A 13,477-nucleotide genomic window follows, 5' to 3' on the forward strand; every position below is an offset into this window, starting at 1 on the left:
TTATAATCTTTTATTAAGCAAGATAACTTTTATTATAAATTAGTATTATATTATATTAAAATAAAAAATAAAATAAATATTTATTTTTATCACCTTTAAAAAACTTAAAAGAAATAATCTTCGTTAAGCAAAATAATTATAAGTAATATCATAAAATAATTATTCTTAATATTACACCAGTTTTGTACTTTTTTAAGTCTAAATAATAGTTTAATTCTAAATAATAATGTAAAAATTGTATGATAACTACTTATACAAAACAGATTGGTACCTATTCCGAATCACAATTATGGCATACGTAATAAGAATCGCCTTTGACACAGTTATTATGAGACCAGCCCTTATACTTTAAGCATTGAAACATGTTACTTTCGTCCACAGAGTGTCGTGTTACTTTTGTCTCCAAACACATTTTTTAGAACAAAAGCATTATAACCTAAATATGATGCAAGACTTAGCCAAATCAACTATAAAAACTTATGAATACATTTTAAAAGAATACACCGGCAAATAATTACGTCAATATATACACTTTAATTAGGCATAGATACAAAAAAACTAAAACAAGAAATACTTGGGTGAATAATGCAAATACCCTAATTTCACTCCTGCATGTGCAACCGGCGTGATCGTTCTACAACAATTAGCTGAAAAGAAGAATCGGGGCGTACGCGTTTGACTATACATATAGCACAAATTATTCAACATATTGTGTAGTTTAGTAGGAGGCTTGTTGCTTTCATGACGCTGTTACTTTTGTCCCCGGTCTCCCCTACCAACATAAGGTTCAAAGTATATTTCTTCTTTTTAGTCGGTTTAATTTCTGATAAACTGATTTAAGTTAAGATCCTTTATTTAATAATCTGGATCCTTTAAAATTCAGAATATTAAACAGATTATTTGAAATTACAAGAAGATAAAACAGTCAAAACTGATAAAAAAAGGCACCGAGATCCAAATTCTGTTGATCAATATATTGATTCTGCTGTCATCAGTTACAATGATCAGTTATTCAGTTAGTGCGCAGTTTTGTTATCAGATTTGACTGTTTTATTTTCTTAAGAGCGGAGCTATCGTAAGGAAAATTTACAATGATAAAGAAAATATAAAACGTTGCAAGACGTTTAAAAAATATTAGTCTTCCGTAAGACTCTCTGTCAAGGAAAAAAAATATAATTGATATCCTCTAGTTAGAAAGTCGATATTTGCTGATACGCTCTATATATATCTATAATTCTTGCATAGTTGATATAATTGATATAAACATTTATACATTGTTTTACTTTTATATTATAATTTAAAAAAAAACAATTTAATAAAATTAAATATACAATTTCTTTTCAAAATTCAAAACCTATGTTAAAAATGTTAACAAACTGTTAATATTTATTTATTATTTTTCTTTGATCTTAGCAGAAATCTTCGAAAATTGCAATAAAACAGATAGAAAGCGAGATAAAAACTAGCGGCAAATTTTCCAAACAGCAGGTAAAAATTAAATTTAAGGATTAAGAGTACTTTAGCTGTTATATATATGTATGCGCTTTTTATTTTATGCTGTAAGTCTGACAATTTATCTTGTATATATGTATGTATTCATATTTTTATTTTTCTGAATGTTGAGCGTATGATTAAAAGTACATAATATTTTTTCTTTCCATATGATAAAAAATAGTTATAAATGCAATGATGATTCGTTTTAATATGATGATAAGCATTAGTTAAGCGCAGTAGTATTCGCGGACCGAGCGCGTATTCTGCTCTATTTTCAATAACATATATCTCATCTGAAAAACTCTCGAATTGTCCGTTTTCTTTTACAGTTTGTTGAATCATTCGTGGGTGAGATGAAATTTATCATGTATTTGCTGTCGTTTATGGTCGTTTGTGGTCGTTTTAGTGCGGCCCTAGCAAATGTGATCCCTCAGTTAAGCATTCTCTTGAAGAGAATAATATGGACTATTTGGTCGAAGACCGAATTCAATTCTGACGTCATTGTTAACACGGTATATAAAAGTTTTCATTTATAGAAAAGAGGATTAAAATCTTTAATATTTCGATAAACTTTTTCAATGGTGTTGAAAATAATCTTATGCCGCTATTAATTCCTTTATTTAAAAGAAAAATAGTAATTCCGCAAAATTATATACAATTTTTAAAGATATATGAAATAGTATTTCTACATATTTTTGTAGCTCTTTAAGAATAGATTTAATACTTATAAATACTAATTAATACTACTTAATTAACATTAAAGATTTTTTTCTTATTTGAAATAATATATAATAATATGTTTAAATATTATTTTTTAAATAATATTTTTAAAATAATATTTTTTAAATAATATGTTTAAATAGAATTTTTTTAAATATTTATTTTAATTTCAAATTGATTTAAATTTAATTAAAAATTAATTTAAAAGATGAATATAAAAGAAATTAATTGTTTTAAAATATGCTTTGAAAACATTTTTATCGAGTCTCATATTTCATTGCGCGAAAGGATAATTGCTACAAATTTCTGTACAATCACACTTAATTAAAAATGATGCTGATTTGATTTTGATTTATATCTCATGATTATTTTTATTATAACGATTTTACACATTAATTATTCATATTTTTTAGATATTAAAGTATTATATTTATATTATTTGTATTATAGAATTGCCCTATTTATTTGAAAGTAAATATAATATGCACTTCTTGTTGCTCAAATTTATTTCAAGTTTAGGCCAACTTTCCTTTTTCTTACGCAGTTTTTTTCTTTCAGCCGGAGATGATAAGAGAAGCTGAGTATCCCGTGGAAGCTCACGTTATAACGACGGAGGACGGCTATCTCTTGACGTTACATCGTATCCCAGGTGGCAACGATTCTTTACCCGTGTTGCTGCTGCACGGTCTTACAACTAGCTCCTCAAAATGGCTTATTCCTGGCAAAGGCAAAGCAGTCCGTACGATCATTAATCAATTTTTAAACGCATACATGTATCGCAAAACTGCTATAACATTGTCAATTTTATTTCTATCGTAAAAATGCCACAAAATTTAGAAATTAATATTATATATATAATATGATACTACAACACTTTTTTTTATTTATAGCTTATCTCTTAGCAGATCAGGGATACGATGTTTGGTTGGGAAATTTTCGTGGTACTACCTACTCGAAGGCACATATCTCAATATCTCCGTCGAATCCGACATTTTGGGATTTCAGGTACCAACATAAAATAAGAATAATAATGTGTTATAAAAATAAGATAATAATAATTGTTACAATCATTATAATTATAATTTGACGTGATACATAAGAACTTTTATATATATTTACTTAGACTTTTGAAAATGCATCGTCTTCAAGATATCTCACATTTAATTGTGCCAATATGATGCATTTATTATTATTTTTCTTGATTTTTTATGTAAATAACTTTTTGTGCAAAATTTTAGTTTCTGCTTATGTTACATGCGTAACACTTAATATATTATATACATATGTACATAATATATTTATTTTCTCTGTGTGTCTGTATGTAAATATTTATATATTTTTTATATTTTTCATTTTATTGATTTATTTTATTGATTTTATTGATTTATAGATTAAATTTTTTATTAGCTTTGACGAAATAGGCATCTATGATGTATCCGCAATGATTACATTTATCACGAACATGAGATCGCAACCATTGCACACATGTATTGGCCATTCTATGGGCACAACGTGTTTTTACATAATGGCATCAGAGCGTCCAGAAATCGCTCGAATGGTGAAATTGATGATCAACTTCGGGCCGGTGGTCTTTCTAAATCATATGCAAAGTCCGATGCGATTCTTGGTTCCCATCAGGAGAATGATTAAAGTAAAATAATATAATAGTGATGTTAAAAGTCATATATATAAATTTTATTATCGTGTAATAACTAAACAAATTGAAATATAAAAAATATTGTACATTTTGTATTTTTTTTGTTATAGTTAAAATTTTTAAACTATTATCTAAAGAAACAAAAATAATGTTAACGACGTTAGAAATAAATGTTATGGTATATATAAATAATGTATAAGTAATTACGTTAGTAGTAACGAAATCGATATTTTTGATTAGTTACTTAAATCTAATAATCGATTCATATTAATACTTGTACTACACGATCATATGCTCATTGTTTACCGCTTATGTTTTTTATATATTATTGACTTAATGTGTTATTTTTCAATTTTTATTTTATTAATAGAACGAAAGAAATTTCTTGTAAAATAGAAAAAGAATATTTGTCTCACAGTGAAATATAAATGAGAAATACAATGGATTCCGTTTTACAAATTTCCGAAGAAATTAATTCTAAACATTCAAAAACTTACTTCTCTTTTTATGCTTCACATCCTGTTTGTTTTTGCCGTACATATTGAATTTATGGTTCCAAATTTTAACAAGATATTCTTTGACGAGTTAAAATTAAAATTGGAGCAATTCTCGAAGCTTTTATAAATTAATGTAATATGTTGAAAAAACTAGATAAAAATTTCCTAATTTATTCTTAAAGTTATATCGTTAAAACTTTAATAAAGAAAAATTATAAGTAAATTACATCACGATTAAGAGATTTTCAATTGCAGATAGTGATGCAATTATTTTTCCACGGTGAATTTCTCCAGAGCGATTTTGTGAGATTTTTTTTGAAAAATATCTGCGACCAAAACATCGCCGGAAAGATCTGCTACAATATAATGTCTATGTTATGGGGTGATAATCGCGAACAATTTAATTACGTGAGTACATAATTTCGCGAAAATCGCGATCGAAGTATAATTCCATCCAAGCTTCGATTATCATATTTTAAATTGCTCGACTATAGATTGTTGTAGATGTAACTTAACATACAGGGTGTTAAAAAAGTATCGCATACGCTCAGTGCCATCCGATAGAGAAGGAGAATTTAAGAAGAAATGTCTAATACAATTTTTCGATCCCATGAATAATTTCGTCGCAATTAATTATTGTAATCAGTTAATCAGCGCGGAGCTACAAGAGGAAGCCAGGGGCGAGGCGCGCGAAGTCTGCGGCGCGACGGCTACCGCACTCATACCATGCTCTCGTACCGAGCGGAGGGAAAGTGCTTGCGATCTATTTATTTATTTTACTCACCTTCTTTTTGATAAGAGTAACAAAATAATTTACAGGAACAATCATCACGTAAAAATTTGCGTGATTATATCACGATACAGACTTTGTTAATTTAATGAAAGAATTTATTTTTAATAAGTAAGAAGGCAAGATAATTTAATTAATATTTTCAGTTAACATTTTAAAAAATGAGTTAAAGAGGATTAATTTTCGCTTCTTACTTATTAAAAATAAATTTTTTCATTAAATTAACAAAGTCTGTATCGTGATATATTAGAATCACGCGAATTTTTACGTGATGATTGTTCCTGTAAATTATTTTGTTACTCTTATCAAAAAGAAGGTGAGTAAAATAAATAAATAGATCGCAAGTACTTTCCCTCCGCTCGGTATGAGAGCATGGTATGAGCGCGGTAGCCATCGCGCCGCAGACTTCGCGCGCTTCGCCCCTGGCTTCCTCTTGTAGCTCCGCGCTGATTAACTGATTACAATAATTAATTGCGGCGAAATTATTCATGGGATCGAAAAATTGTATTAGACATTTTTTCTTAAATTCTCCTTCTCTATCGGATGGCACTGAGCGTATGCGATACTTTTTTAACACCCTGTATATCTTTGTATATATCTTTATTATTCTCTATTTATTCTTAGACCTTGCAACGCATCATCTTAAGTGACTTCCTGGACGGCTTCTCGGTTAAGGCAATAGAACACTATCTTCAAGAAATCCATTCGGGCAAGTTTCGCAAATATGATTACGGTCGCGCGAGAAATCTGTTGATATATAATTCGGCTGAACCTCCGGACTACGATCTGGCAAATATCACGGTACCTATCGCATTATTCTACGGCTCTGGCGATTTGCTAGTTAATATCGTCGTAAGTAATACGTAACAGAGATTTATAGAGTTAATTGTGAAGCTGACAAAATCAATAATTGACAAAAGTATTTCTTCAAGGATGTGAAAAGATTGTACCGCATACTTCCCAATGTAGTGGATATGTACGAAGTGCCGTGTCCCAAATTCAATCATCTGGATTTTATATGGGCTAAGGATGCGCCCAAACTTGTGTATGAGAGAGCATTCAAGCTTATGAAGAATAAAAATTTAAGCAATGTTATATCGATAGGATAATATTATATAGACAATTTAAATAAATGATAAATATTTCACACTTAATCTTTATTAATATTAATGCGAATGATGACAATCAGAATCGTTCAGAGTTCGCTGAAAAGATATGAAGGCAAAATATTTTAATATTTTAATATTTTAATTATTATTTATGATTAATGTAAAAAGGAATTAGTACAATACGCTTGTTTTCTTGTGATAAAGAGAAAGAGAATTTCGATTTTTTCATACATATACTGAAAATCAACAAAATACTCACATACATATACTGAAAATCAACAAAATACTTATGTAATGGAAATTAAAAAAAAAGAATCATCCATTACATCGTATCTAAAGTCACCGAATTAGATAGAAATTATGTATAGAATTACAATCATAGAATTGTTCGTACATCAGAAATTATCCGTGCACAGAATTATTGTAGCGACATCTAATGATAAGAATAAATATGAAATATTACAAGATGTTTAAAAGATATTAATCTTCTGGAAGATGATCTCTGCGAAGAATAAAAATATAATTGATATGATCTAATTAGAAACTATCGATATATTTAATTAAAAATCCAATATAAAATGTATAAACTACTTTATATTTTATATTTATAACATCACTTTGGAATAAATTAATTTTATGAAATTTACTTGTGTCGATTTGTAATATTATATGGTATAGAAAACTCTAAATATGCATGTATTCTTTCTCCTTTATCAATATCGAGATTTTGATGCAGTATATGATTTATTATTATGATTTTTGATAATATTGTATTATGATTTTTGAATACTGCATCATAATGATGTAGTATCTATAAATTTTGATGATTAATAATTATATATAGTTTCAATTTTACATTTTAATTTAAAGAAAAACGAGATAAAATTCACACACATACATACATACAATACACAATTTCATTAAAATTCTAAATCTCTGTTAAATATTCTTCTTAAAAGTATGCAAAATAATTCAAAGCCATCCGCAATTAATAAATAATTAAAAGATAGCATACTGAAATTATTCTTATTTTCAGTATGAATACATGGGACCTATATTGATTGATGGAAAAGTTACGTTATAATTTATATAAGATTTACCAAAATATATTATAGAAATTAACACAAATTACATCACAAATACAACATGTCTTGTTAATAATTATTTTTTAACCCTTGCAGAAATTTTCGAAAATTGTAATAAGACAAAGAAATGCTGAAAGAAACAGAGATCGACGTTCATCTCTTTGTGCAAGGTAAAGAACTAGCGGCAAATTTTTTGAACGATAAATAAAAGTTTAATTCAACGATTAAGAGTATTTTAGTCCTTACATATATGCAATTTTTATTCTACGCTATACAAGTCCAGCATTTATTTTGTAGATTTGTGTATATATTGTTATTTTTCGAAATGTTTTATGTTGAATAATTAATAATATTTCTCCGTCTTTTTTTCCATCTGATAAGAAATAGTCATAAATGCAATAATCATGATTCATTTTAATACGAAAACAGTTGTTAAAAAGGTACGGACACTCAAATATCTAATTGTAAGTTAGAAAGGTAACAGTTACAACAGTTAAACAACAACAAGTGATGCAGTAGTATTCACATCGCGTTCGCGTATTCTGCTTTATTTGCAACGACATACATATATCTCACTCCAAAAAACTCTCGAGTTGTCCGTTTTCTTTTATGACTGTTTATTGAATCATTCATGAAATTTATCATGTGTTTGCTGCCGTTTGTAATCATTTGTGATCGTTTTAGTACGGCCCTAGCAAATGTGATCCCTCAGTTAAGCACTCTCTTGAAGAGAATAATATGGACTATCTGGTCGAAGACTAAATTCAATTCTGACGTCATTATTAACCAAGGTTAGAAAGTAATGCTAATGTTACTTGTAACACCGTTATAGTTACTTGTAACACCGTTATAGTTACTTTCTTTTGTAACAGACTGGTAACGGCGTTACATTTTTTTTTCTGTAACTGAAACGATAACGTAGTTACATTTTTTTTAGTAACGATAACGATTTTAACAGTTACTTTTACCGTTACTTTTCATATTTTGAAAATACTTATGACATCGTATTTCTGTCATATTCAATTTTTAGTCATCGACCGACATTCATATAAAATTCAATAATACTTCGGATGAAATTTATTGCTCTGAGAGGTGTCTGTGAAGCTGGCACGACAATCTATGAATTTCAAAAAAATACTAAGAGTTTTGATAGCACTCATAGTTCTACAGTTCCTGACAAAAATTAAAAATAGTTCCGCATTCCTTATATTAAAAAATCGAAATCGAAGAAATGTACTAACTTCGCGAATCTAGCACGACACTCTTCCCTCTAAAATACCAAAACGCGTTGAATATTATTATTTTTGACAACAGTTCTCGATAGTTCTGCTATAGTTTAGACTATATATGCAATTTCAGATCGATATTCCAAAAATTAATAATTTTTTATGAATTCTTAATGTTCTCGACCAGCACGACACTTAGTGAAAATGTGTCTTGCTGATGATTTTCTCTAGTTTTAACGGCAATTCTGGACAGTTCTATAAGAGTTCTATCCTTTAGAAACATTTTTGCGCAGAGTTTCGAACGTTTACCATTTTATAAATAATTATTTAATTGTTTATTAATTTTCAGGAACTGAAGAACTATGAAAAGTGCTATCAGAACTCTTAGTATTTTTCTTAAATTTGTAGATTGTCGTGCCGGCTTCACAGACACCTCTGAGAGCGATTAATGACATCATTGGTCAATCACAGTTATTCCATTCTTCTGAGGAATGGATGTGATTGGCCAGTTTTCAAGTTTGACGTAACATCGGACGAGAGCGCACAAAAAGAATGTAAATTTAGTTGTATTTATAAATTTAATGGAAATTAAATTTTTTTTATTTATATGTGAAGTTACATGTTAAGTGCTTTAAAATCTATAGCTCTTTAAATTTTTTACGGTTTTGTAAATTTAAAATAAAAAATTTGTTGTTCTTATTAATATTTTAATAAAAAATATTACCAAAGTAAATTTTTTATTTAATTCTATCTTGCTTTAACAATAAAAGTAAAAAAAAGAAAAAGTAACGAATCGTTACTTTTGAAGTAACGGTAACGGTAACTAGTTATTTTTAAAAATAAGTAACTAATAACGGTAACGAGTAACGGTAACGAATTACTTTTAAAAAGTAACTTTCCCATCCCTGTTATTAATACGGTAAATGAAAGTTTTCATTCATAGAAACGAGGATTAAAATCATTAATATTTCGATTAACTTTTTCAATGGTGTTGAAAATGATAACAAGTGATCTTATGCCGCTACTAATTCTTTTATTTAAAAGGAAAATAGTAATTTCGCAAAATTATATACAATTTTAAAGATATGGGAAATAGTATTTTTATATATTTTGGTAGCTCTTTAAGAGTACATTTAATACTTATAAATACTAATTAATTAATTAATACTATTCAATTAACATTAAAGATGTTTTTCTTTTTTAAAATATATAATAATATGTTTAAATAATATTTTTTTAAATATAATATTGATGTTAAAAGATATATATATATATATATATATATATATATATATATATATATATATAGGTGTACCAAAATTCGCGGATGCGGAATGCACAGCATGATTGTTTGTATCAAAACAAACAATTTTTTCCTGTGGCAAAATTGCGTCTGAACATTACTTTTTAAATGAGAGCAACTTTAAATTAACGAAAGCGCTTTAGATTACGTTTGAATCAGGGGCGGCACGCGCACGACATATGTGGCATTTCAGCGTGTACTCTATTTTACTATTTCGCCACAGTTTTGACAAATATTATACATCATATCTAAATGTTGTGCCAATTATAATTATATTATCTAAATATTGTGCCTACTTATGTGCCAATGTCAATTTAATTTTTAATAATTTGAGCGAGCTTTCCTATTCATAAAATTATTAAATTTAACTTTCTCGCCCTTTACATAAACTGATACAATGTTATGACTATTGCCAGAATGCATGAATTGTTGAAATTTTTCCGCGAGTGTGTATTCTCTGAAATAATTTAAGGAGCTCTATTTTATTCTCATATCTATGATGAGAGCATCAAATTGTTTGCCTGGCATGAAATTACCGACTTTGTCCTCAATCGAAAGCGATAAATATAGTCAATATACACTTAATTAAAGACATATTTTGCACGATAATTATCGTTTCTAATATACAATACTCGAACTTTACCTTTAGCTCCTCCTAATGTTGTCATAGTGAACACATCTTTGTAATTAAGTGGTAGATCAGTACGTCCCCTTAGATATAGAGTATTTGATACATGTAAAGCTGACCTCATCTCATCCAACATGCTGTAATTTGGTCCAATTGAAACACCTGACAGAAGATACATTTATTATTAACGTAATAATGAATTATATCGACGTAATAATGTATTACGTCGACCAGTTATTACATTGAATTTTATATAAAAATATGTCATTATTATAAATTTTTGCGAGACAAAATTCTTGTACCTGTTCCAAGACCGACATTAATATTATGTGATTTTATTTTCCGTACATCGCAAAGTCCGCTTTTCAGATTTAAATTCGATGATGGACAGTGAATTATAGCTGTTCCTCGATTCGCAAGCGTGTTAAGTTCATCATCGGATAGATAGATCCCATGTACTAATGTTGTCTGTAAAAAAAGATTAAATCTGTATTATAAGCATACATTTAATCGGAACATCTCTATTGTATATGAAAATATATACAGGGTGTCCCATTTTAAGTGTCCACCCCAAATATCTCTCTCATTTTTGATTTTAGAGAAAAATGGTTCAGACATGTTTTGTATGGTTTCGAGGGGGCCATAAGATGGTACCATTGATTTGACCTTGAAGAGTCATTTGAAGGTCACGTGAAGGTCACTTCAATTTTTTTAAATGGAACACCCTATATATTTTTACACATTCTTGTAGCTCATATCGAGGGCTTTCCAAAACACTATAATTAAGTTAGTTTTCATTAAGTACTTTTCGAGTTATGAAGCTTGAAATCATTTCTTAATTTTACATAAACCGTAAAATATCTTGTAAAACATTCATTTTTCGATTATCTTACCTTAATACTTTTATGCACAAAATAATGAGAGGAATCAACTGGTGTAAAGAAAACACATAGTTGTTTCGAAGAAAAAAAATGTAATTGTTAATTGCAAATTAACTAAAATCTCTAAAATCAAAATTGTTAATTGCAAATTAACTAAAATCTCTAAAATCAAAAATGAGAGAGATATTTGGGGTAGACACTTAAAATGGGACACCCTGTATAGTATTGATTCTTTTATAATCTACTTAATAGATTGACAAAGCAAAATTAAATCTTACCTTGTTGGTAAGAAGTCCAGCTTGTAAGAAGATGTTTTCGTAAACATCTGTGTATGTCAGTTCTCCGAATTTTTCTTTCATTGCTTTTATGTCGCTTTTTTCAGTTTCGGCGATGAGACTCTACAGAGAATGAAAAACAAGTTGAATTGATACTAATGTGTGATGAATATTGCATAAGTATACCTGTGTATATGTAAATCATTGGGCGAAGCGTGGCACAGTAGACAGTGCACTAGTCTACAAAGCCAAAGGTCTCATGTTCGATTCCCGGTAGAATCGAAAAATTGTATCTCGTTCGCTCCTCTCTCGGAAAGCAATGGCAAACCTCTGAGAAATTCTTGCCAAGAAAGAGAGAGATCAGATAATGATGTAAATCATTTTCTCGGTAATCTAAATATTTCTCTCACAGCTTTTATTTCGTCTTCATTTTCGTCACATTTCCGGGTTATATTGCGATGCATAATAGCAAGCGGTTTTCGTCCCAGTTTCTACAGTTCGATCCTGCAATTAAAACAACATTTATACAACAATGAAAATAACATTTAAACAACAATTAAAATAATAATGAAAAGATAAGAATCTTTTAGGTCAAATACAATTATTATATTTTACATATTTTTTATAGCATTATTTTAAATATTACTGTGTGTTATTTTATATTATGTATACACTATTATTTTTTGATATTTTTCGCAAAAAATAGTTAATCGAAATGTATTACATACCACAACTGCTTCAAATACGTTTCTTGAAAATTTTTCATCAGCATATTGCTTTTCCAATGGAAAAGTATAGATTTCTAGCCAGTCTAAACGAGTTTTTTCGTAACCCAACCCAAAATTCGGAAGCTGCACTGCGTGTGTATGGCAATCGATAAATCCAGGTATTATAAATTGCCCTGGATATAAATCACCATGGAACATTGCGCGAAAATCCTTTAATAATTGATGAGGTTCTGGCGGACGTTCAATAACATCAATAATTTGGATATTGTATAATACAGATGTTAATAAAAATATAATTATTGTTTTATTTTATCTACACTCCTGGACAAAATTAACGCATAATTTTTTTTTCACTTTTTCTTTAAAATTTTTCGTTAAAATTTAAATATCGGTTCTTAAAGAAAAAAAGTGAAAAAAAATTATGCGTTAATTTTGTCCAGGAGTATACATTGGATGAATTACTAATAAAACTAATTAAAATAGTATTAATAAAACTAACTGATAAAAATAAAAGTAAAAATAATATATGGAATATTAAATACCGCTATCCTCGACGAGAATTCCAACATTGTCTGTAAAAACAACTTCGTTATTTTGATTCGTGTGAATCATAGAACCTTATCATAAAAACCTTTCGTTGTGCTGCTGAGATTCGTTGCATTGTATATGTTATTTAAATATATACAATCGCCATTGGAACAATATAATAAAATATGTTATTATTAGCAGAAGCTTTAAAATATTTCTCTTTATCTTTATATTATATAATCTTTCTAATACAACTACAATAAAATTAATTTTTCAAAAAAAAACTATAAATAACGGATTTTTTTCTTATATTACCATTCATTATGTACTCTATAATAATAAAAGAATAGATAATTGTGCAAATAATTTTATTTCTGCATAAAAGAACATACATGTATATACGTAATATTATTATTGTGTATTTTTATTACAAATAACACAACGTTCGAAACCGTTATTTTAAAATGGTCAAAATTCAATCACGTAGATTTTATGTGGGCTAAGGATGCGCACAAATTTGTGTACGAGAGAGCACTCAAAAGTTTGTGAAAAAAAA

The 13,477-nt window shown here is 28.3% G+C and overlaps 2 protein-coding genes across 4 annotated transcripts in view; one reads left to right on the forward strand and one right to left on the reverse strand.

Annotated features, from left to right (window-relative positions):
- Positions 1–12,609, reverse strand: part of LOC145965318 (guanine deaminase-like) — a 39,241-nt gene extending 26,632 nt beyond the window's left edge. Inside the window, exons 1-5 of one of the 2 annotated variants that reach the window (XM_083088773.1) lie at positions 12,394–12,609; positions 11,852–12,169; positions 11,669–11,788; positions 10,812–10,977; positions 10,525–10,671 (exon numbers count right to left, since the gene is read on the reverse strand). In XM_083088773.1, coding sequence (XP_082944899.1) covers positions 10,525–10,671; positions 10,812–10,977; positions 11,669–11,749 — 394 coding nt within the window. In that variant the 5' untranslated portion in view covers positions 11,750–11,788; positions 11,852–12,169; positions 12,394–12,609. Of the gene's footprint in view, positions 1–9,898; positions 10,672–10,811; positions 10,978–11,668; positions 11,789–11,851; positions 12,170–12,393 lie in introns of those variants that run through there. The other variant, XM_083088772.1, reaches the window with a different exon arrangement.
- On the forward strand, positions 1,448–6,913 carry LOC145965283 (lipase 3-like). Of its 2 annotated transcripts, XM_083088725.1 has the most exons (8): positions 1,448–1,488; positions 1,824–2,006; positions 2,773–2,953; positions 3,105–3,219; positions 3,622–3,865; positions 4,624–4,776; positions 5,783–6,010; positions 6,091–6,913. In XM_083088725.1, the coding sequence occupies exons 2-8, from the start codon at positions 1,848–1,850 to the stop codon at positions 6,265–6,267; spliced, it is 1,257 nt and encodes a 418-aa protein (XP_082944851.1). In that variant the 5' UTR covers positions 1,448–1,488; positions 1,824–1,847; the 3' UTR covers positions 6,268–6,913. The 2 variants fall into 2 exon arrangements, with proteins under 2 accessions (XP_082944851.1, XP_082944852.1); XM_083088726.1 differs by lacking the exon at positions 1,448–1,488 and having other exon boundaries at positions 1,723–2,006; positions 5,783–5,959.
- Positions 12,610–13,477: the final 868 nt, after the last annotated feature.

The sequence above is a fragment of the Camponotus vicinus genome, unplaced genomic scaffold, assembly GCF_025532165.1.
Source record: "Camponotus vicinus isolate PSW18456_S1 unplaced genomic scaffold, iyCamVici1.0 SCAF_14, whole genome shotgun sequence".
Lineage (NCBI taxonomy): Eukaryota > Metazoa > Arthropoda > Insecta > Hymenoptera > Formicidae > Camponotus > Camponotus vicinus.

Bases quoted from the DNA above. Each gene is read 5' to 3' on its own strand.
- LOC145965283 (XM_083088725.1), top strand. From the start codon at position 1,848: ATGAAATTTATCATGTATTTGCTGTCGTTTATGGTCGTTTGTGGTCGT. The intron at 2,954-3,104 runs GTACGATCATTA...TTTTATTTATAG, and splicing joins TGGCAAAGGCAAAGCAGTCC to CTTATCTCTTAGCAGATCAG. The intron at 4,777-5,782 runs GTGAGTACATAA...ATTTATTCTTAG, and splicing joins ATCGCGAACAATTTAATTAC to ACCTTGCAACGCATCATCTT.